At 43.2% G+C, this 21907-nt stretch overlaps 1 protein-coding gene across 1 annotated transcript in view; it reads right to left on the bottom strand.

Annotated features, from left to right (window-relative positions):
- YWHAG (tyrosine 3-monooxygenase/tryptophan 5-monooxygenase activation protein gamma) overlaps positions 1-10220 on the bottom strand; it is a 23323-nt gene extending 13103 nt beyond the window's left edge. The window contains exon 1 of the mRNA XM_011371551.2: positions 9924-10220. Within this exon, the coding sequence (XP_011369853.1) occupies positions 9924-10010 (87 nt within the window). The 5' untranslated portion in view covers positions 10011-10220. The remainder of the gene's footprint in view (positions 1-9923) is intronic.
- Positions 10221-21907: the final 11687 nt, after the last annotated feature.

The following is a 21907-nucleotide window of genomic DNA, read 5'->3' on the forward strand; positions in this document are numbered from 1 at the left end:
ATCTGAGCTTGGTCATGTGACCTGCTTCAGTTAGTGGAGAATTATCAAGTATGAGGCAATCAAAGGCTTGAAAACTGCTTTGGATTGGGGCTTGCTTCTGGGAACCTTCCATGGCCATTATATTTTATCCAGATCATAGAAACTGGCCTAGACCATAACTACTTGGCCAATCAACAGAACTGTGAGAATATCTGATCTGCATAGTTTGATAGAAACAGAAACTAACTTAATATACTTGTTTTAACACTATTTTGCAGTAGTGTTAAATTTTGTGTAAATTAACTTCTGAAAATCAAATCATACTCAATTCCAACTGAGATCTCAAAGTCCCTATTGTCTTTTTCCCTACAAGCACTATTGTTAAGTGCCATCTGCACCAAATTTAACGAACAGTTGAATCTGGAGCCACAGTACAGGACTTTCAACAAAAATAAAGCCACTTCATTAGCCTAGATTCCTTCCATCCATTGCTCCAATCTGTCTCGCTTTTTACCTTAGGACATGACAAAGCTTTGCAACTTAATATTTAACCCTACATATCTGGAAAACACCTCATCAAATGTCTTGAAAAAAATTCAGATATGCTATGTTCTAGCACTCATTTTGCCATCAGTCAATCTTATTCTAAAAATTAAATGGAAATTAGTTAAAGATTACACAGGTTCTCATATAAACCCATAATGACTCCTTCATAATCTCCTCAGTGTTTTTTTTGCTTCTACAATTTTCGAAATCAATGTCATGTTTATTTTCTCTGAAAGCTCACCTGTGTCCAGACCTTTGGTTACACTTCCATTATCCAAGGCTGTCCCCCCAAAGTAATTATAAACTGATTCTGACAACTTATCCCCAAACCAAGCTCTTGACCTCATTCAGAATCATTCACTTTTAAAGTCAAACTCATCCTCCAATACCAGTCCTCACTCACTCCCACGTACCAGACTTGCTCTTGAATCCTCTTTTACAAATAATATAGCTTGCACTCACTACAAATTAAGTTTCTTTTAATCTCAACTGGGTCCTTAGCACTTAATGCCTAGCTTGCTTACTATCACCTCTTCAGAGTAAAGTCACCACTAAATAAGCCAATTTTAAGGCCTTTACAACTGCATCGTTCATTGCCTCCTCCTCATATGCCAAACAAGATGTTTCTTCCCTCCCAACACATTCCCATGAGTCTCTTTTGTTTGCCTCTTCTACTCTTTCCCATATACCCCAATTACAGGATTAAAATGATGCCTTTAATCTCATCTCTTCCTTCTTATTCCCTGTCTAGACATTCCTCCCTCCAACCTTTTCCCCCTCACCTCATTGCCCCCACCACCGAGATACTGTTCTGGCATCACTTCAAGGAAATAATAACCACTTCTAGTAGAGAATGTAGTAATGGAAGGGAACTCAGCTGTCTGGGGGTGGGGATAACAACATCTCAGTCCTGTAATGTGGAGACTTCTCATCTCCCCTGATGCCCAGTATGTTGTCAATGTCTTCCTGATTCCACAGCACTGAGCTTACTTCAACTTTTATCTGTTGAATGAATATTCCCACAGATGTTCAGTAATTCAATAATCCTTCATCACAACTCCATCTTCCTTTTGTGATTCTGGATCAGTATCACACACTTCTTCAACCTGACTAGAACATCTAGCAAAATATTCAAATTAGCATCTTTTTTCTTCCTTTGATCTTCACCCAAATCTCCTCAAAACATGTTTCCACACTCATTTGTGAATTCCACACAAAATCATGTTATTTGTGACGTACAAAAAGGTCACAGTTCCTCCCATTTATTTCAAGTAACTGAAGTATATTCTTTCATTCAGCTCTGAGTGGCATTCACCTCCTGCGAATACCACTCCAATGGCAAAGTTTTTATCTCTTCATGCTAAAAATCTAAACTTCTCCTTTTATTAAATATTTAAAACATACCACAATCATGGGATCAAATGTTTTCTAAAAGAAAACAGATTCACTCATATTCAGCAATATATTTTAAGACTGTTCTAAAGGAAACTTGTTCATTATTTTAACCTAGACTACACAACAATCCTTTCAAGGACAACTAAATAAATATTAAATATGTAGTAGTTTGAAAGATTCTTAATGCTTCTGCAAACAATGGAACACTTATTAAAATTATTGAAAAAAAATCGAGACAAGAGCTAAAAATCACCAGTATCCATATATACATGTTACCTATGACTCTTTTATGAAAAATAAAAAACCTATTAAATAAAGAGCCTTAGATTTAGAGGGAAAAAATACTTATCTCAAGCCTTAGGCAAATTACTTAAACATTTCCACTTGTAAAATGGGAATATCACTTTATAAAACTTGCGAAATTAAATGGGAAAAGTATTTTAAAAAGCTTCCCGTGACAGCAAATGTCAGACTATATTACAATATTCTATCTAAGTGTATAACTTATAGTCTTCTGTCTTCCCAAAAAGATTTTAGCACAGAAATCTACGGAACAGAGTTTTAAAACAAAAATGTCATACTAAAAACTACCCTAAGTTTTCCATTGTGGTCCAGATGCTTAGTTTCACTCATCAACATTTCAGAGCAATGCTATGCTGCAAGAGCACAGTAAATGATGGTACTGACTTGATTTTCACAAGAGTTACAAACACTTGCTAAAGTCTGTCTTTAGTAATCATTAAAAATATGTATAGTCTATATATGTACATTGCCAGCTAGCTCATTAACAGAGAAAAACATGATCAAAATGCAAGAGTATCATACATGCAGAGTAAGAACTAGTTATAATTCAGTGTTTTTGAGAATTGACATGCTAGGCATAGCTCTAAATAAGTAATATCAATAGGAATATATTTTCTGTTTTAAAATTCAATTCATTACTATAGCTGTTTGAAGTTTACCATACTGTTTTCCCTTCCTTCCTCAATGGATCAAATTCCAAAAATTTTAAACTTTTACCTGCAGGACCTCCAAATGTTAAAAAGTAAAAAGGGCAGTGTACTCACTCACCTAAATTACTGATATCATTATACTGGTCAGCTCCCTACTTCTGAGCATGGACACAAATCCAGGTTGAGTCCAGACAGCTAATATCTATACTATCTTACACATGCTCACCCAGTAGTATACTGACGCTAAGGTACATTTTTTGTAAATGCCTGGCAAGCAACAAAGCCAGATGAAAGCAAAACTTGTTTATACATTGTCCTGAACAAGTTAATTGGGTTTTAGCTCTTCTATCAAATTAGTGATAAAAGCTAAAACTGTCAAAAGAATCTATCTTTAATGTCCTTCCAAAAAAATAGGCAGTAAAAAAGAACAGTCCTATAATGATAGAACTATTAACCTACAGACACATCATTTTTTCTCTCCCCACTAGTGACCCACCTTGCCTTTCCAACCAACCCCTCCTGAGTATAAAGGCTAAAGGGAAGCAGCACTTGGGTATCAACTGAAGTGCTCCTCTTAAATTCGAGGAAAAACTTAATTGCCTACCATCTGGATTAGATACTTTAAGAAACTAAACCCTGAGGTTGTCAAATTTAAATGTAAACAGATCTTGCTGGTAATTTAAGCATTTATAGCAAACGGGGGTAATTTTAGTTCAATAAAAAGCTATCTTCCAAGATGGTAAATCTCAAGGGGGCCGATAAGAGTAGAAAAGTATACAGATACAAGATTGGCCAGTATGTTGACAAGTGAAGCTGGTTATAAATGTGGGCATATTATACTATTCATCTTTAGCTTGTACGTATTGTAAAGTTTCCATATTAATTTTTCTTTTTAAGGCAATCATTCTAACCACGAGAGAGCAGCAAAAGGGAGAGACTTGCCACAAATAATAAGCTAGCAGTCAAGCTTTCTCCAATTTCAACCTCATTTTATATTTCTTCTTGGATAGAAAGAGCCAGGTGTAATACCTATTTCAAAAATTACATTTTGCAACTTTAAGAGATGATAACCAGTACTAGTAATCGTTTCAAGATCCTTAAAAATTATTCTTAGCCATTCTTTCAGCAATTCCACTTTTGGGTCTCTGTCCTAATATATAAACTGTTAGAAGATTCAGTCACAAAGTCGGTCATGATAACATTATTTATAAATTTGGAAACAGCCTAAATGCTAAATAAAATTAAATTATGACATCCACAGAATTATTCAGCCATTGAAAATACTAATGACAGAAAATACTCTTGAAATAATGGCAAGGTACAAAAGCAAGCGTAAACCCTGTAGAAAAACGTGATGGAAATATCCCACTCCACAGGGAATTATTATGGTCATGATACTTGTCATTTGCCTCCAAAATTTTCTAGCATCCTAAAAGCCAGACTCAGTAGTCAGCCCACTGATGACAGCCTTCCAAAAATCCAGACTCCCTTCGAAAACCACATTATCCCCAAATTTTAAGATATTTTAGAATGTTCCTTCCCTATTCACTTGTCCCCTCCAGCTTTCCTTACCTCAGGATGCTCTTTCCTACTGTTCCTATCCTCCTATACTTGTTAGTTCTCCTTGCCCTTCTGAACTGGGTCAGTTCCTACCTAGTAGAAAAAAAAAAATCTAGTGTCTAAACTTTAAAATTTCTATTACACAGACGCAATTAGGAAAGACCAGATGTAGTTCATATGAGAAGAGTGATTTGAAATAGCAACTATCCACGAGTCTACCCATACCAGGCAGGCTTCATATAAAAGTATACTGGCAGGGAGTATGGGATTGTTTGCATGCTACTATTCATGCTGGGCCCAACTGCAAATTCACACTCATTCACTATTTCATGTTAGACTGCTATAAAAAGGAGCACTGCATTGAATTGAAAGGTACCGAATTTAAACAATTTCAGTCAAAAAACTAAATTCATTTCTACATCCTTAAAGTACTGGCACTATAGGCAACTTTGCTTCCTAGATCTAGGTTTAATATGGTGGCTTAAATGTCATATTAATAATTCCTTTTTAAACAAAAAAAAAAATTCCTTTTAGAAAGCTAAAGAAATTTAAATGATCTTTCAAAACAAACCTACATTTTTAAAAGCCTACCTCTTAGCCTTCTCTCTTTTCTACATTGCTGCAGCTGCTCTTCACACTCAGCTGTGGGGGAGGGTGGTAAGAGATTCCTCCTGAGCTACCACTGTTATTTCATGTTCAGCTGCCCACTGCTATCACTGTCATATTCCCAGCTCTGACACCCCCGTTCTAGTAACAGACTAAGAGGGGACATTACACCTAGGTCTTACTATGTCTGGCTTTAGAGCTCTCCAAAAGTTAAAAAAATAAGACCACTTCGTTTATTTGGAAAATTTTTTTTAATGTTGTTAAAAACCTGCATATGTAAGAACACTCTCATTTCTATTTACCTATTCACAAGCCAACTAATGCTTTACAGAGCATTAACAGTATTTAACTCAGATAAAGAAAAATCTACCTTTGTGGGACACATCCTTACAAGTGAAATGCTGTGAAGGCTCATCAGTTCTTTTAAAAGGAAAGGAAAAAAAACATGCGAAGTCTTTAAGATTTATACTTTTTGTTTCTGCAAAATCATGGGACCAAACCAATTATTTAACCATTTATCTTAAAATTAAAGCTCTTGGAAATTTTTGCTGATCGCTTTTCATATTAACTATTTTTTTTACTACTCAAGTTCATAGATTAGAAAAATCAAAATTTCAAAGATCTCTACAAGAGCCAATTTAAAGTAAGATGATATGGTTTGGTAGTGAACCAAAATGACAGCTGATACCTAAAACCAAATTTGGGGAAGACAACAGAAAAATGACTATGAAAGGAAAGGCCATAAGGCAGATAGTACTTGTAGTCTTATAACCTAGAAAGGCAACAAATATGGCCCCTATAATTACTCTCATATATCTGGTTAAGCACTAAAATACGGAACTTAGAAAATTAAGACAAAACATAGTGGTTTGTATGTGATCCCGCCTCCCGCCCCAACTATTAAACATATACAGTAGTCTTTGCTGTTCTTTCACATCTCATGGAATCTGGTAAGATTACAAAAATAATCAGAAGCCCTGCCAGTTAAAAAGGGTTAGGGCTAGTGATATGGGAATGAAAAGCTTCTTGCAGCCTCAGAGACACTAAAACAATGTATTTAACATCTTATTTACAGGAATGCCATCAGTTTAGGATCCCAGGCTTGAACAGCTCACTACTCTCAGTTCTGCAGTGTTCACTAGGGGACTGCTGCCACCCAACAGGAAAATCATAACAAAGTCAGCTTTAAGGTAGAAAATGAATCATAAGAACACCAGCAGAATTTCCAAAATCTCCAAACAGTTAATAGTTGGCTCTGATTTCAGGTAAATTGTTCTTATTTAAGTGATTATATGTTTCTTTAATGGAAATACAAACCTAGCTAAGACCCTTTTTAAAATTTATGCTGGTATGGGTGCTTCATTACTGACACATTCCTGAAAGTCATCATGTTTTGAAATCCAGACCATCATCACTTTTTAAAGATATTTTCTCATTTTTTAAACTAGACATAATGGTTATACAACATTGTGAATATACTAAATGCTACTGAATTGTGCAGTTAAAAATGGTTAGTTTATGTGACTTTTACCTTAATAAGAGCAAGGTCATTTTCTCCACTCTTATTAATAATTTAGAGTTTGATGTAATAAATAAATAAGGCTTCCCCCAAGTACTAAGGGATGAAATCCTCCCCAGGGTTGGCAGTTAATCCAAAGGACTAATGAGGGTGCATATTTAGCGACATCTTTTATATCAGTATCATTAAAAAAGATACATGAGATTTTTAATTAGAAAAAGCAGTTAATATTTATTTGTTATTATGAAGGATAACACAGAAAAAGCGAACTGTTATTTGTATTCTTTCCATCCCAAAGACAAGAACAACTGAAATCATGTGACTTAGAATGGTTGGCAGAACTCCACCTCTGAAGAGTCTACAGAGGTGTCATTACTCCATTAGCGATAATAGCTATTGATCTAGCCTCCTGAAGAGCTAGTTGGAAAAAAGCCTATTTAAGATAGCAAGAATTTTAAAGTATATCGATTCTATTAGGAAAGACTTTTATATGAAATTAAGATAGGCTTTTGCTACCAATGACCCACACACATATGTGTTAACGCAGTAACTTCAACAAAATTAGTAGCCAGAACCTTTTCTCCCGCCAAGGCATGTACCAGTAGACTACTTAAAATATAAACTTCTCAAGAGGCTATTAAAATCCAAAGGACAAGACAGTGCTGTCTAACCAGTAGGAAACATCTAGGCGTTCACTCTAGCCTTAAATAGAAAACTACTCATTTGTCTTAGGAAACCAAACTTCCCTCTTTCCTCCTTTTCAAAATACTGCATAATCTTACTGCTATCCTGACTACCTACATAAAACTATCACTCTGCACAGGTCCTAACAGTGTTCTATTAGAATAAGTTCATTAAATGCAAATAAATTCTATCTATCAGCAAGGTGATTTTAGCCTAAGAGAGCTCACTTGACTGATAGCACTAAATATTTTCTTCGCATCTCCCAAATTCTCCACAATTAGATGACTCTTACGAGAAACAAAATTTTATGAAGTTATCATTTTTGAGCACCTACTGCATCTATTTAATCCTCATAACTTTTTCAAGTAGGTATTGACCCATTTTACAGATGAGGAAAATGAGAGTTGAGGTAAACATACTTCCTCAAAGCCACAATAAACAAGTATGAAAAAAAGGTCTGCTTTATTTTACAAATGGTTTTTTCTTCCAAACTCCACCAAGGAGAAGCATAAATATAGCAAAAGAGAACTTTTCCAAATCTCAACCTAAAGTGTTTTGTAACAGATTCTCATTCCCTAATGTTTACTGAAAATGACCCAGTAGGAAGTCATAATTTTTAAGTTTTTATTAAAGCCTGCCAAGTTAATACTTTGCAATAAGCCCAAGTATACGACGTCTCTGCACTATGACCATAAAACAAGCCTTGTTTAAAATTTCTTTATTCCATCATTGCCCAATTTTAATAGTGAGATGAATGTTTAAGAATACAAATGTAACTTACAAATTTTTGCGAGAAAACTAGAAACAGCAAAATAAATTGGCATATCTAAAGGTCACTGATTAAATGTCTTAGAGTAAATGAAATTCTTATTTTTTGCACCAATTCTTATTTGGTGGAAGATGAAGTACTCAATTCCACCTGGCTTATCTGCTATAATTTCTGCATTACCATGGACAAATGCCATTTGCATACTCCCTACCAGCCCTTAGGTGCATTGCAGCCTCTGTGTCATTATGTGTGACATCACTGGGTTGCTATGGATATAGGTACGAGGTCACTCGCTTTCCTGTGGAACTAGAAATATGGAAAAATTAGAAGAGTCTACATAACATTAACTAAAGATATTTCCAATACTGGTAACTCATTTGAGCTTTAAAATGTTTTAAGATAGCAACTATGGCAATATATTAATACAGTGGTACTCCCAATTTAGAACCAACTCTCTTCCTTAATGAGATAAAAATCTTTTTTTGGTTCATGTAGCTGGCTTAAATATAAAGACATGAGCATTATCACCTTTGTGAATTAGTAAAGTTATTCAGGAAATCTGTAATACATATACTGCTTCATTAAAAAGATTTAACATACAAAGTACACTCCTAAATCCACTTCACACTGGAGATGCATCTTAAAATCTTTGTTACATAAGACAAGAATTTAAAAATTAAGATAGTGGGAAATCTATATCATTAATTAATTTGCCACATTTAATTTAATAATGCTCAATATCTCTCCTTTAATATCAAACTCGTTGACAGCCCATTAGATAAGTGTAGTGTTACTAACAAAATGGTGCAATACAGGCAGGAATCTGCATCCCATAAAAATGCGACAAATAGAGTATTCTCATTGGCATGAGGATGCGCTAGCTTTTTTAAGCCTCAGATGTATCTAACAAAACTAAAAAATAAAAAGACTTTTTCCCCTTTAAAATAACTCCTCCCAGCCTCCACCCAGTCTAGGCTCTCTGCAATATGACAAATGCAGAATCTTCTAGAATGACTTGCTTGATACTGCCTCCCACCACCGCTTTGTTTGCAATAGCTGATCAGAAAGAATATTTTTTCAACTTATAGGAATTTCAACATATGTGTGCCTGTATTTAAAATAAACAGCATGTCACAAATTGGACCAGCCAGCTAAATTCACAACCTTTATTTTAAAGACAATACCTACCATTATCAATACAAAACATTAGGAAAAAATGGAGATGGCATGTTGAGATCAATGAAAACGCTATCAAGACAAACGTTCTCACTACCTAAAAGCACGAGGACTTTGCTTTGGGGAACAGAGAGAGGAGCCTTTTGTTAAGAAAAACGTGAGCAAGGAGGTTTCGATTTTGCACCATTTAGCCCAGGTTTTCAGCAAAGCCTACGTTTATCCCGGGGAGGTTCTAAAAGATTTGTCAGGATAGACAGGAAGATTGCGGAGGGGCGGGGGGGGGCTGCAATATTAGGAAACCCGGAGATCTGATGAGTGAATGAGGAAGGCGCCGCCCAGACACCAGGGAAAGAAAGAGGAACCGCATCCATGCGGTCCCCCGCCCCCACGCCCAGGCTGGGAGGAGGGGAAGTGGGGCACAAAGGATGCGCATGGTCCCCAGCAACCCCGGAGACACCGAAGTCAGAGACCCAGCTCCCGAGACCAGCCCTGCAGGACCCCGCCCCAGCCCGGGAAGGGCCGAGGAGGCAGCGCCGCCGGCCCTGGGGGATACTCGGGGAGAGGCCGCGTCACAACCCAGGTTCCCATCACTATTGGGACCCTCCCCTACCCGCTAGGTGAACAAGGAGAGGCCAACCCGCAGTCGCGACAGGCGACTAGTCCCTGGGCCATCCACCCGAAGGCCTGCGTTTACAAAGGGGCTGGGGCGATGCGGGGGAGGGGAGGAGAAACTCACGTTCTTCATGGCCGCGGCCATGTCGTCGTAGCGCTCCGCCTGCTCGGCCAGCCGGGCTTTCTGCACCAGTTGCTCGCGGTCCACCATCTTCGCGGGCTGGGTTGGGCCGGGCGAGGAGACCAGGGCGGCCTGAGGGCTCAAAAGGCAGCTGTGGCGCGGCTGAAGCCCGTGTGCCGGAAGGACCGACCCACGAAGGGAGCAGTTGAGGCGACGTCGCGGAGGTTGCTTCTGGAGTTGCGACCGCGAGACCGGGCGCGAGGCGGCTGCGGCTGCTGTGCGTGCAGCGGACGGACAACCCCCTGCGGCCCCGCCCACGCCGCGTGACGAAAGTAGCCCCGCCCGCCTGCGCACCCCGCCCAGGCTCCGCCCGGCCCTTACACTTCTCGGGCTTCCCCTCCCCAACTCAGCTTGTCACTGCTTTTTGGGCGTCCCCTCCTTGCCTGCTGCCCTCTAACACTCACCGTTCATTTCACTCGAGTTCCGGCAGCCCAGCTTCTCCAGATGCTCCCCCACCCTCCCCCTCAGACTCCCGCCCTGTCAGGCCCCCGGCGCGTGGGTCTCTGGGAGTTGTAGTTCACCCACAGGCGAGATGATATGTCGAAGAGATCAAGGACAAAGAGGCGGCCAACACTACATCTTCCAGTGGTCATAGCGCGCAGGAGGAGGGAAGAGGGCGGTATAATTCAGCGGCCGCTGGGGACCCCTGGCGGGGACGAAGGTTGCATCAATCCGAGCAACTGCTGATTCACGGCCCCGCCCCATATTCTCCGGGAAATTACCAGCGGAGTGGCCAGGGCCTAAACCCTGGAACCTATCTCCGAGATAAAGTAGCAGGCCAAGGGGGTTCAGAGATGGGGCACGTCCACTGTAGATCCAAACTGTTAGAGTAGTGCAGCCCTGGGATGGTTGAATTAAGAAGCTAAACATTGAAAGCTGAACTGTCACTCTACCCCACAGGTCCCCAACCCCATCTTGAGGTTCTTGGAACCTGATGAGGTGAAAATATGGAAGGACAAATACTGGCCAGGCATACTGGTTAATTTACAGAAAGGATGCAGATGTCTGCCCGCTGACCCCTGGGGATCTCCTTTTTCCTCTCCAGGGTGAAATGTTAAAAGATTCAATTCTGTTAACAATAGTCTGCTTTATGCTTAACACTAGGTTGTATCTGAGGATTGACCGATCTTCTCCCCAACTAGGACATATACACTAAGGTCAAGCTGACAAATTCTTGCTCACATGCTTCCCTTTTTGACATTCCATACAGCTCACAAGCCAGAGAATTTTAATCTTTTTTTTTAGCAATCAGCTATTGAACATCTACTATGCTCCAAGCACTGTTCTAAACAATGGGGTACTGCAGTGAACGACAACAAAAAAACCTACTCGAGAAAATAGGCGAGAAATATAAATATGTACAGCATGTCAGAAAGTGATAAGGAGTAAAAAAATAAAGCAGGGATATGAAGTATTGTGTATGAGAACCTAGAATGAAGAAGCTTATGTGAGGAAATATTCCAGGCTCTATGCTAAATGCTGGTGGAACAGGGCATGGAACCCTGCCCTCAAGGAATTTAGAATGTATTAAGTGCTGTTAAGTTTTGTTTGTTTGTTTGTTTATTCTTTCAGGCTGGATAGGAAGAGATTCTGAAAAGCTTCTCCAGGGAGGTTGGTAACATTTCCAACCCAACCCTTTCATAAAGAACTGGTAGGATTTGAGAGCAGGCAGAAGACACAGGCAGCAGGACTCAGGGGAAAGATCCTCCCTGACATATTTATTGATAGGCAAAGAATCTAATGTGTTTGTTGCCTGAAGTGATGGGCAGTGGGGCTGGGGATGAATGGAGTCAGGAGCCAGAACATCAGGAGCTCTGCATGGCAGGCAGGGGAGGGAAGTCTTTATTCTGAAATAAACAGAAAGCCTGTGAGACATTTTAACAAGGGCAGAAAATGAGATTTGTGTTTTGTCTTCCTCATTTTCTCTTCAATGCTTAGCACAGCCTGGCATAGAGTAAAAATGTAGAACATAGGAAATAAAGAAATGAATGAATGAATGAGTGCACTGTAGAGAGACTGCTCTGGTAGAAGGGGAAGAGATGGACTGAAGGAGGAGAAAATCTAAAAATAGGGGAGAATCTAGAAATCTCTTCTCCTTCTCCTCCAACATAGGATCCAGCCTTTCTTCTCTTACTACACCATCCAGGAAAATGCAATCCTGCTGGTGAATAAACTCTCCCACTTCCTTCTGCCTTTTACATGACTGTTCACAAGTCATTCTTCTTCCTTTCTCTCCCTCCCTGCAAGCCTGCCATTCTGGCCTGGGCAGCACAGGTCCATGGGAATGAGCCCTTACAGCCAACCTTGGTGGTCCATATGTGAATTAAATGTGTCAATGCTAAATCTCAGGCACTTCCTGGCATATTTCAGTCTGCCTTTCTGACCTGTCTTCCTCAGTTCCTTCCCCTACCAGTCCAATGTACATTAAAAAAAAAAGAAAGAAAGAAAGAAAAGAAACAAACAAACCCAGGCCAAATCTATTTGGGAAAAGTAAAGCAGATGCAAAGAAAGAATGTTCCAAAGCCAACAGTCATGACATCTGCAGCCTCCACATCAAGGCTCCCCTCCAATGATGCAGGAGAGAGCTAGCCCTGCCCTCCTTTCCCTTTTGAATTTTTTTAAGACTGTAGGCTAACAGCTGCTGCTGCCCAGCAGCCCCTAGCTGTCTGGAGAACTGCTTCAGAGACATGGTGACATTACATAGAGCAAATGGCTTAATATTCTGGCTTCCTCCTCCATTGCCTGGTACCGCTGAAAGAAACCTGGAGCAGGTTTTTTGGAGAACTAGCATTCTGGCTTCTGCCTGGCCCCCAGCATTATGTGCAAGGCCTGTCCCCTTTCTGGGTCTCAATTTCCCCACCTTTGAAGTGAGAAATTAAACTAAATGAGAAATAAGTGCTCCTTCTAGCTGTGACAAGTCATAGTTCTTGATTAAACACGTTTCTCTTTTGAAATAGAAGGTTATTGGCATTCTTTAGCTGTGTAAACAGGGGATCTGCATAGACCTGGGAGATGATCAAGTCTCAAGGATTGAGAGGCTCAGAATCATCCTTGTTTTTTAGACAAGAAAGCTGAGACACCAAGATGCTATGTAACCAGCCCAAAGTGACTGACAGAGCCTAGTAGATCTTCCAGACTCCCGGTATCAAGGACACCCTTTCCTGCCCAGAATCTGAGCATCTTACCTTGGCATCTGCTCAGGAAAGGAGGGGCTCTGCCCTCTGATGACCAGTCTGACTCAAGGGCCCTGAGCAGGCACCCTCTATCCCATCTCCAGTGCTAGAGGACATGACCTTTAGATATATCCTCTCTTGCTAGGTCTGTGGACAAGCAGACCAGCCAGAAACATTAGTGTCCTATTGTTTTTGTGCAGTCATAAATCACCACAGCCCCATCCCCTGGCTCCTGGCTTCCTCCCACTGCTGGAAAGCTCCCTGATTGGTATAAAGGCAGCAGCAGCAGCCCCAACTTCCAAAACAGACAGGCAATGCTCCCTGCCCTGTCCTCTGGTAACACTTCCCTGTCACTGCCCTGGCAGGCTAGTCTGCAGTAGGGGCAGCGCACACAACAGATTCAGTGGCAAAGGACAACAGAGAAATCTGTGAGCTGCTTCTCTTCCTAAGGATATTAGGGCAGTAGAGGAGGCCTGAGCTGGGAGGCAGAACCCACATGCTTAAGTCTTGACTTTGTTATTGATTTTGCTGGTGACCTTGTCAAGTTACTTTACCTCTTTGGGCCTCAGATTGTGCATCAATAAAATAAAAGAATTAGATGGATGCTTCTTAAGATCTTCCAGCCTATAATAGCCTTTTAACTGCCCTGCCTCAGTGTCATCCCAGCCTCCCCAGTAAAAGATCTGAAAGATCATTCCAAATGTACATCCAATCTTTTCCTTTCCTTGTCTTTGTTCTGCCATGAATTGCATATGGACCAAAGTCCCTGCTCTTTAGCCTGGAAATCAAGGCCTTTCCTGAGGGCCCCTACCTACCTCCCCTGATGCATCTCACACAGGGCACTCAACTGCCATTTCAGGAGCACACCGTGCCCTCTTCCAATTCTGGGCCTTTTCAAAAGCCGTTCCTTCTGCTGGAAACTTCTATTCTGATCCCCAGTCAACTCCTACCTCATCTTCCAGATTCAGACACTATGAGTTGAACAGACTGCTCCTCTTCGGTGCCTCCATGCTCCCAGCATGAGGTCTAAACCACCTTATTGCACATATATGTATATGATCTTTCTTGCTCTGGGATCTTACAAACTATTCTTCAAAGACAAAGATCCCTCTGAATTACCTCTGGGCTCTTAGCCTGGCATAGAAGAGGTGCTCAGGGAAGTTTTGTTCAATGAAAGAAATTCTCTGCTTTGAGAAAGGATCAATCTGGTGATGGTCTTACCTCTTGAGGAAGACGTAAAAGGTTTTGCCCCAAACAACTGACCATGGCTAATTGCAGCAAAAATTCTGGAAGGCAGAACTGTAGATGATCCCAAGAGCAAATAGGGCCACAGTCAGAAAGGATGGTTTTGGAGAAGATCCAGACAACAGATTTTGAAGAAGAGCCTGTCAACATAGGGCTGATGACCCACAGAATTCCTCTTTTCTGAGTACCTAGGACTGACCACCACTCACCAACCAGCTTCCCTAAATCTAGGGCATGACTCAGATCCCCTAAACTGATTGGGCTGGAAAGAAGGAGAGATTAAAAAGTCTATAGCTTTACATTTTAAGTTTTGCATTCCCCTAAAAAGAGCCTACTTCAAAATTTCGCACACTTAGGGAATGTCTGACACCATAAAAAAAATGGGCCACAGTCTCAAAGAGAGAAAATCGCCCTATTCTCAAGAGACCAGCATTCTAGGGCGGAGGAGCCTGGGCTAGAATCTTCTCCCCAAACCCAGCAGTGTGAACTTGGGCCAAGTACTTCACCAATCTGGACCTCAGGTTCCCCACTGAATTTTAAAGACAAATCTCCACCCTGCCCTCTGAATCGGACTATGACATGAATGCATTCCTTGACTTGGTGGAGGGGTCTGAAGCAAGTGAGTTGATGCTTGGAACGCCAACAGAAGGTAAATGACTCATGGGAGTCCTATGGTGATGTGGTGGCAGCCTGCCAATCCCCTGGAGTGAAGCAGGTGCTTTTTGTTTTTACAGGTCTACAAACTGCAGAGAGCCCAGCAGTTTCAGCTCATTTCAAGGAAGCAATTTCTCCATCAGCTGGAACTGTCCAGTGATGGAATGAGCTGAGTCTAAAGGCCGTGGGATAGGAATTAGGGGTCAGGGACCAGCAGATAAGCCGGGCCAGAAGACTGGCCAATCAGAGGTGATGCTAAGCAATAGTTCTCAACCTGGCTTTGCATAACAGTCTCCTAATACCTGGAGGAAGCTTGTCTAAAATACAGAATCCTAAGTCTAACATAGAGGGTCAGAACCTCTAGCGATGGGGTCTGGGAACATGTATGTTTTCAAAGCTCTCTGGGGGATTCTTTCACCACCAATGGTCTGCCAGGGTAACCTGAAAAGGCCCTGGCAACTCTTAAAGAGGCCAGGTTGGGTTGCCTGAAGAGGAAGTGGAGTGTCCATGAGGCCTTTTGAAAGCTGGCTGGAAGAAGTGGGGGAATCGTCATTTTCTTGAGTTGGCCATCCTGCCGAGTCAGCGTAGCACTAATGCTTTTAGAGTGCAAATCCCACTTGGTCATGTAATAGGAACACTGGTGCTGACACAGCAGGCAGACAGGAGCCCAGGCTGCATCAGCGGACAGGAGATAGACACAGACATTCAGCACCAACTCCTTGCTCTGAGTCTAGGGACAGGCAGGGGCAAAAGGCAACCCCTTCATGCTAAGCCTTGAGCGAATGTAGATGACTCAGGAGCACAGGCTCTGCACTGTCTTCTAGGTTTTAAAGCCAGCCAGATTTCCTCCCTGTTTTCCTGGAGTTCAGGGCTGGAAATTGGAAGGGATGGCAGAAGGACTCCTGTTCATCCAGTAGAGGAATCCCTTTTGCAACACCCCATCTCCTGGGTGGCAGCCCTTGCTAGCACACGTCCAGCCACAAGCAATTACCACTTCCTGAGATCTTCCTTCCTCTGTGGGACAGCATTCACATTCCCAGAACCTTCTGCCCATTGTTCTTCATTTTACCTTTTGGTGTTACAAGAAAAAGGAAAACCCTTCTTCTCCTTTTATAGCCTTTTATATTTGAGGCCAGAACATGTAAAGCCCTCTTGTCTCCACATTAGACAGTTTCCCCAGGAGCAGAAAGTAGGTTTGAGCATGTGCTTTTCTCCATCTAGAATGCCTAGCATCATGGGAAGGAAGAGATGGCCAAAGAGATGGATGGCCAAGATATGCATTACTGAACTCTGAACACCCACTGCCGCCACCTCTTGGAAATGTGTGCCCAGAGGATTATACAAGGCCTAAGAGCACTTCATAACAAGTGGAGGTCTGGCTTCCAACCCCAGGATACTCCCAACTTAGGCTGGGCCAGGTACTTACATCAAGGCTGCCTAGGAGTCTATAATTAATGATTTGTCCTCCTCCCCCTAAGTCCTAACCTCAGTTTCTAACACTCTGAGAGCAAGGAAAGGTCAACTAGTGAGAAAAAACAGGATAGGAAATGTGTTTGCCCCATGCCCCCATAAATAGTAGAGAAGCCACATTTCAGATGAGGAATTTAAGGCTTTGAGAGGCTAAAAAACCTGTCCACATCACACAGCTACAAAGCAGAAGGGCTGGGTCATAAAGGAGGCTCATGTATCTCCTGTTCCTCATCCCACCATCCAGAAGCACCACCTTAGTGAAGAGAATTTCTTCTTTTTTGTTGGCCCCTTTTCAGAGCCAGTGAAGGCAGGCCTCACTCCCTACCCACAGCTGGGTTTATTTCTAACCTCTCCTGTGGGAGGATGCAGATAAAGCTAGGTGGTGGGGAGGAGACAGAGGGAGGAGGTGAGTGACCTGCTCACTCATAGGAGTGGGAAGGATTATGGTCTCTAGAGAGAAGAGTCAAAGCCAAGGCCCTTCTGGAGTTGGAGGGACAGCAGTTTCCAGGTGTATTGCCCAAGGCCGTGATTGTCTATGCTGGATTCAGAGGCCTGGGACAGCAAACAGAACACTAGAGATCTGGTCCACCAATGACTTGCTGAATAACCTTGAACAAATTACTTCTCTTTTCTGGATCTCTGTCCCTTCTTTGCAAAATGATCCATCAGCTCAAAACAAACTACTTGGGGGTAATACTAAAACCTTTACATGTTCTTCCCTTTACTGAAATAATCTGAATTCCAGTTATTCTGTGCAGATCAGGATATCTCATAATGTTATCATAGGAGTTTCCTGGCTATCTATGACATCATGGGGATTTTCTGGAATCTAGGGGTAGGGGAGGGGAAGATAAATAAACAGGTTCTGAGAGGCACCAAGGTTAGGAATCTCAGAATGGACCAGATGCCACCCTTAAGATTCTTCAACCAGGAGTGATTTTAAACAAGGGAAAGATGGGCTCAGACTTGCATTTTAGAGCCGTTGTTCTGGCAGTTGGAGTAGCTGGTGGATTGAATGGGAAACCAAAGGAAGAGAGAGAATTTGGGAGATCCTGCAATAGCCCCCGTGAGAGGTGATGAGGGTTGGGTTAGATCAGCAGTGGTGGCTGTGGAAGGAGGGAGATGACCAGCATAACTCTTAGGAAAGTGGGTGGTCAAGGGCAGTTACTTCTACTAGATAGAGCAGGTTTAAGGGAAAGATGATGAGTTCCATTTGGGAAGTAATAAGCGAGAAAGGACACATCCGAGTGCAATGTCCAGATTGGGTCTGGACATAGAAATGTGAATTCTCAGAAGGAGTAGATATGTGGGCCTGAGAAGAGTATAAATAAGCAAAGGGTGAAGAGTGGGAGAAGCCAGTGAAGATGGGCTCAGGAAGAGACCTGGAGAAAACATCAGGAAAACCAGGAGTCCATGTGACTCAGGGATCACAGAAGGGTGTGGCCATCCAGTCCTCGTGGTGTTCCATGGTACCTAATGTCTCCAGGGGACTCATGTAAGAACAAAAAAGAAGGCCATTGCACGAGTTAGGGCATCTCCATCAAGCTTGGCCAGTGCAATTTTGGTGGAGCCCAACTATTGTGGATAGAGATGGCAGAGGGTAGAGAGGCAATGAATTAGGATTTGGAGACAACTGTTTTCATTGGTAATTTAATGGTCAGGTGAAGGAGGGAGAAGCTGACATTGCTGGTGGCCCAAAGCAGAGGAGAGTTTCACTCGTCTGGAAGAGGCTGTGGGTTCTTTAAATGCTCAATGGAAAGAATCTGGAGAAAGAGAGTCTGGGAAGATGGGGGAAGGTGGAAGGGACAGGTGAATAATTGAGGAGGGGGAGGTCAAGAGTCCTGGAAGAGGAGTCTTAGGAGTCTGCTGGGACACAAGGCAGGTGGGATGGACTTCTGAGTGGAAAGGAGGGAGGTTCCTGGGAACCTCTTCCTCTGAGAAGGAGAAGCTGAAGTCATCTGCTGAGTCATGGGAGGAGGAGGGGAGGAGGCTGGGAACAGACTGAAGGTTTGAGGGAGCCTCTGCGGAGGGTGGGGAGTGAGCTCAGAGGGCCATTTGAGGACCAGCTGGGCCTGGAAGACATATGAACAGGACCCCTATCTGCCCAACCCTGCGGTTTTCTACATCAGCCCTCTGCAGTGTGGGCTGGGAGCTGAGAAGGTCAAGGTCAGACCACTCAGAGCAGGCAGTGGTCAGCTCTGGCCAAGGGACTGGAGTACAGGGACCCCAATATATCAAAGGAGTGAATGCTAGGATTGGCCAAAGACCAGGTGAGGTGATAAAAATAGAGCCCTTAAGACATGGAAGAACAAGTAGAGGGGAGCAGGGAAATGGGAGTGCCAGAGGATCAGGAGAATGAGGTGTTGTCATTATGGAAGGCCCCTCAAGACCCACAGAAAATGCTGAGGAATAGATAAGGCCTAGCGCTGAGGCCCAGGTTTGAGGAGCTTCCCTGAAGAGGCTCTGGTAGGAGATGCTCTGTCTCGTAGATGCTGGAATCCCCCAGGGTGAGGGAGAGCCTAGAGAAGAAGGCAAACTGCAACCAGGAGCCAAAGGCCTTGGGAATACCACCCAGGAACAGGCTGTACAGGCAGAAGGATGGTTCAGAGAGCTGCAACATCTGAGTCTCAAGGAAGGGAGTTTGTCCAAGGCGTTTGGAAGGAGCAGTACATTCAGCCGGCAGGGCAGCTAGTGGCTGGGACCCTCAAACCTTTCAGTTCTGCCTGGCACAGAGGCCCTGCCACCCTCACAACTTGCTCCCCTAACTCTGATCTCTGGGCCAGCACTTCCACTTCTGTGAGATGGGGACAATATGAGCTTCAGAACAAGGGAAGAGGAAGCCAAGGGCTTGAACAAATTGGAGTATGACTACCATATTCCCCTACTTTGGGTTATACAGGTGACTGAGGAGAGGCACCAGGCAGAGTGGAGGCAACCATGATTCCTGAGGGGTTCAATGTCCTAGAGTTACTCCTAAAGCAGGGAAAAGGCCAGGGAGGAGGGCCTGAGGCAGACCAAAACAAAAAACAAAAAACAAAACACAAAGATGAGAAAAGGGTAATGAATGACACAAACAGTGGCAAAGACACAGACGAGAGAGAGAGAGAGAGAGAGAGAGAGAGAGAGAGAGAGAGAGAGAGAGAGAGAGGGAGAGAGAAACAGACAGATAGACAGACAAGGCTCTGACAGAGGGACAGACAGGAAGACAGACTGCCTGAGATAGACAGGGAGAGAAGGTGCTAAGCAGGCTGGCCAGGCGCCCATGGCTCATTCTGGAAGCTGCTGGGCTGGATCCAATCAGTGCAAGATGAATGGCTACTCTGGGAAGGCAGAGGCCACCAGGCATTGCAGCTGGGCCATCTCTTTTATCTGCACAACCTGCTGCAGAATCCCAGCCAAGTGACTCTGTTTGCTCACAAGCAGACTGAGGAGTGCTCCTTGAGGGCTTCCTCAAGGGCAGTAGGAGGTCAGAAAAAGGGGCTGCTTTGGAGGCATGAACCCCTGCTCTGCCTTTCACTAGCTGTGAGGTTTGGCAGCCATTTAGCTCCCTGCTGTCTTCCTATCTGTAAAGTGAGAACAACCACCCAACCCTCAGTGATTCTGATGTTTGCACTTGTCCCACAGAGACAGGGACCTGGATAGCTTGGGCATTAAGAGTGTCCTGGAGGTAATAGATGCCTTCCATTTCCAGCACCCTTTGGGGATAGTTTCAAAAATCCGGCCATGTAGTTTGGGCTGAGAGTAGTAATTGAGCCATGAGAGTACGTTGTGACCCCAGCTCCCAGGACTGTACAATTGATAAAGATCCCACCAATTCAGGGATCCTTTCCACCTCTCCTCGCCCCCAAACCCCAGCACTGAACCCTTATGCTGGATGTCAATCCCTATCTCTTGTATAAGACCCCAGCATATTATACCCTTATAGATTATCTCTTCTTTGGGGAAGAACTCAGATCCCATTCATCTTTGCATCCTATCCAGCTCAGCCCAGTATCAGGGCATCAGAATTCAATGGATATATGTGTTTGTCTTTCGACCTCTATGGAGTTCAACAGCTACATAACAGTTTGTGTCCTTAAGCCTCAGTCTTTTCAGTTGTAAAGTGGGGATAACAATTTTCACTTCCCACTGTGGCCAGATGGAGCAAATGAGATATTGCATGTGAAGTCTGCTGGCAAGCTGGAGGCTCTACAGCTCTGCACAGCCGTGATCTGTTGCTAATAATATAGCAATCTCAAGGCCAGAGGTGGATGCAGAGACAGGGAACAAGCACTCCTCTGTCTGCAGCTTCTCCTCCTGACAGCAGTGGAGAGGCTGAGTCTGAAACAGCCCAAATGTGGGCAGCCAGACTGCAGTGGAAAGAGTAGCCACCAAGAACCCTCATATCTAGGTTCCAAGTCTGCCTCTAGCTCAGGGTGGCTTTGGGCAGGTCAGTCCCTTCTCTGAGCATCAGTTTCTCCATCTGCTACATATAAATAATAATTTCTGGTTGGTTGGAGCACAGATGACGTAAGGCCCTGGTAAGAGTTGAGAGAACGCATAGGAACCCCCACGTCGATGTCCAAATATCGTGCGGTGTAGGGTCACATTGAAGTCTGCACCTACCCCTCTGCATACATCACCCCATCCGTTTCACCCCCTGACTGGGTCAGGCAGCAGCCCCTCTCCGAGAGACCAGACATAATTTCTGGCACAGGGTGGTAATCAAATATTTATTGAATAAGAGAACAAATTAACAAATAAATAAATGGGGCCTCAGGGAGGGAGTGCCACAGTTAAGTCTCTTGAAGCATTAGAGCTCCCTTTGGACAGGTCAACAACGCATCCTCTGCTGTCTCTGCCATTTCCACCAGAGTTCAAACCATTCATAATCTTTAATGAGCTTACAAGGCTTTTCTCCCATCTCAGTGGACAATCTTCCTTGAACCTCTCTGTTCCAGTCATTTGCTTGTTCCATTCCTCCAATAAGGACAGATTCCCTTTCCTCTCATTATTTTCTTCCAAAAGCTTTCCATAGACCCTTCCCTCAGACTAAGTTAGGGTACCCTCCAATCTACCCCTGACTTTGCCCTCTGTCCTTTCCCATTATGACTCTCTTCAGGCTTCGATGTAACCATTGGTCTGTCTCTTGCTAGACTGTAAACTCTAGAGGAGCAGGGACCTGGTTTGCCCTGTGATCCACCTTTTCACTCCTGCCTGCCACAAGAAGGGGCTCAAATACTTGCTGAGTAGCTGAGTGAGCTGGAAAGGAAGAAAGACTGAAAATAATGTTTGAGAGTAATTTAAACTCAAGCCAATCAAGATCCATCAGGAGCAGAGGTGGGATGGTGTGTGTGTGTAGAGGACAGGGCCTCAGGCCTTGACTGAGTTTGAGAAGCAAACCAC

The sequence above is a fragment of the Pteropus vampyrus genome, unplaced genomic scaffold (genome assembly GCF_000151845.1).
Source record: "Pteropus vampyrus isolate Shadow unplaced genomic scaffold, Pvam_2.0 Scaffold193, whole genome shotgun sequence".
NCBI lineage: Eukaryota > Metazoa > Chordata > Mammalia > Chiroptera > Pteropodidae > Pteropus > Pteropus vampyrus.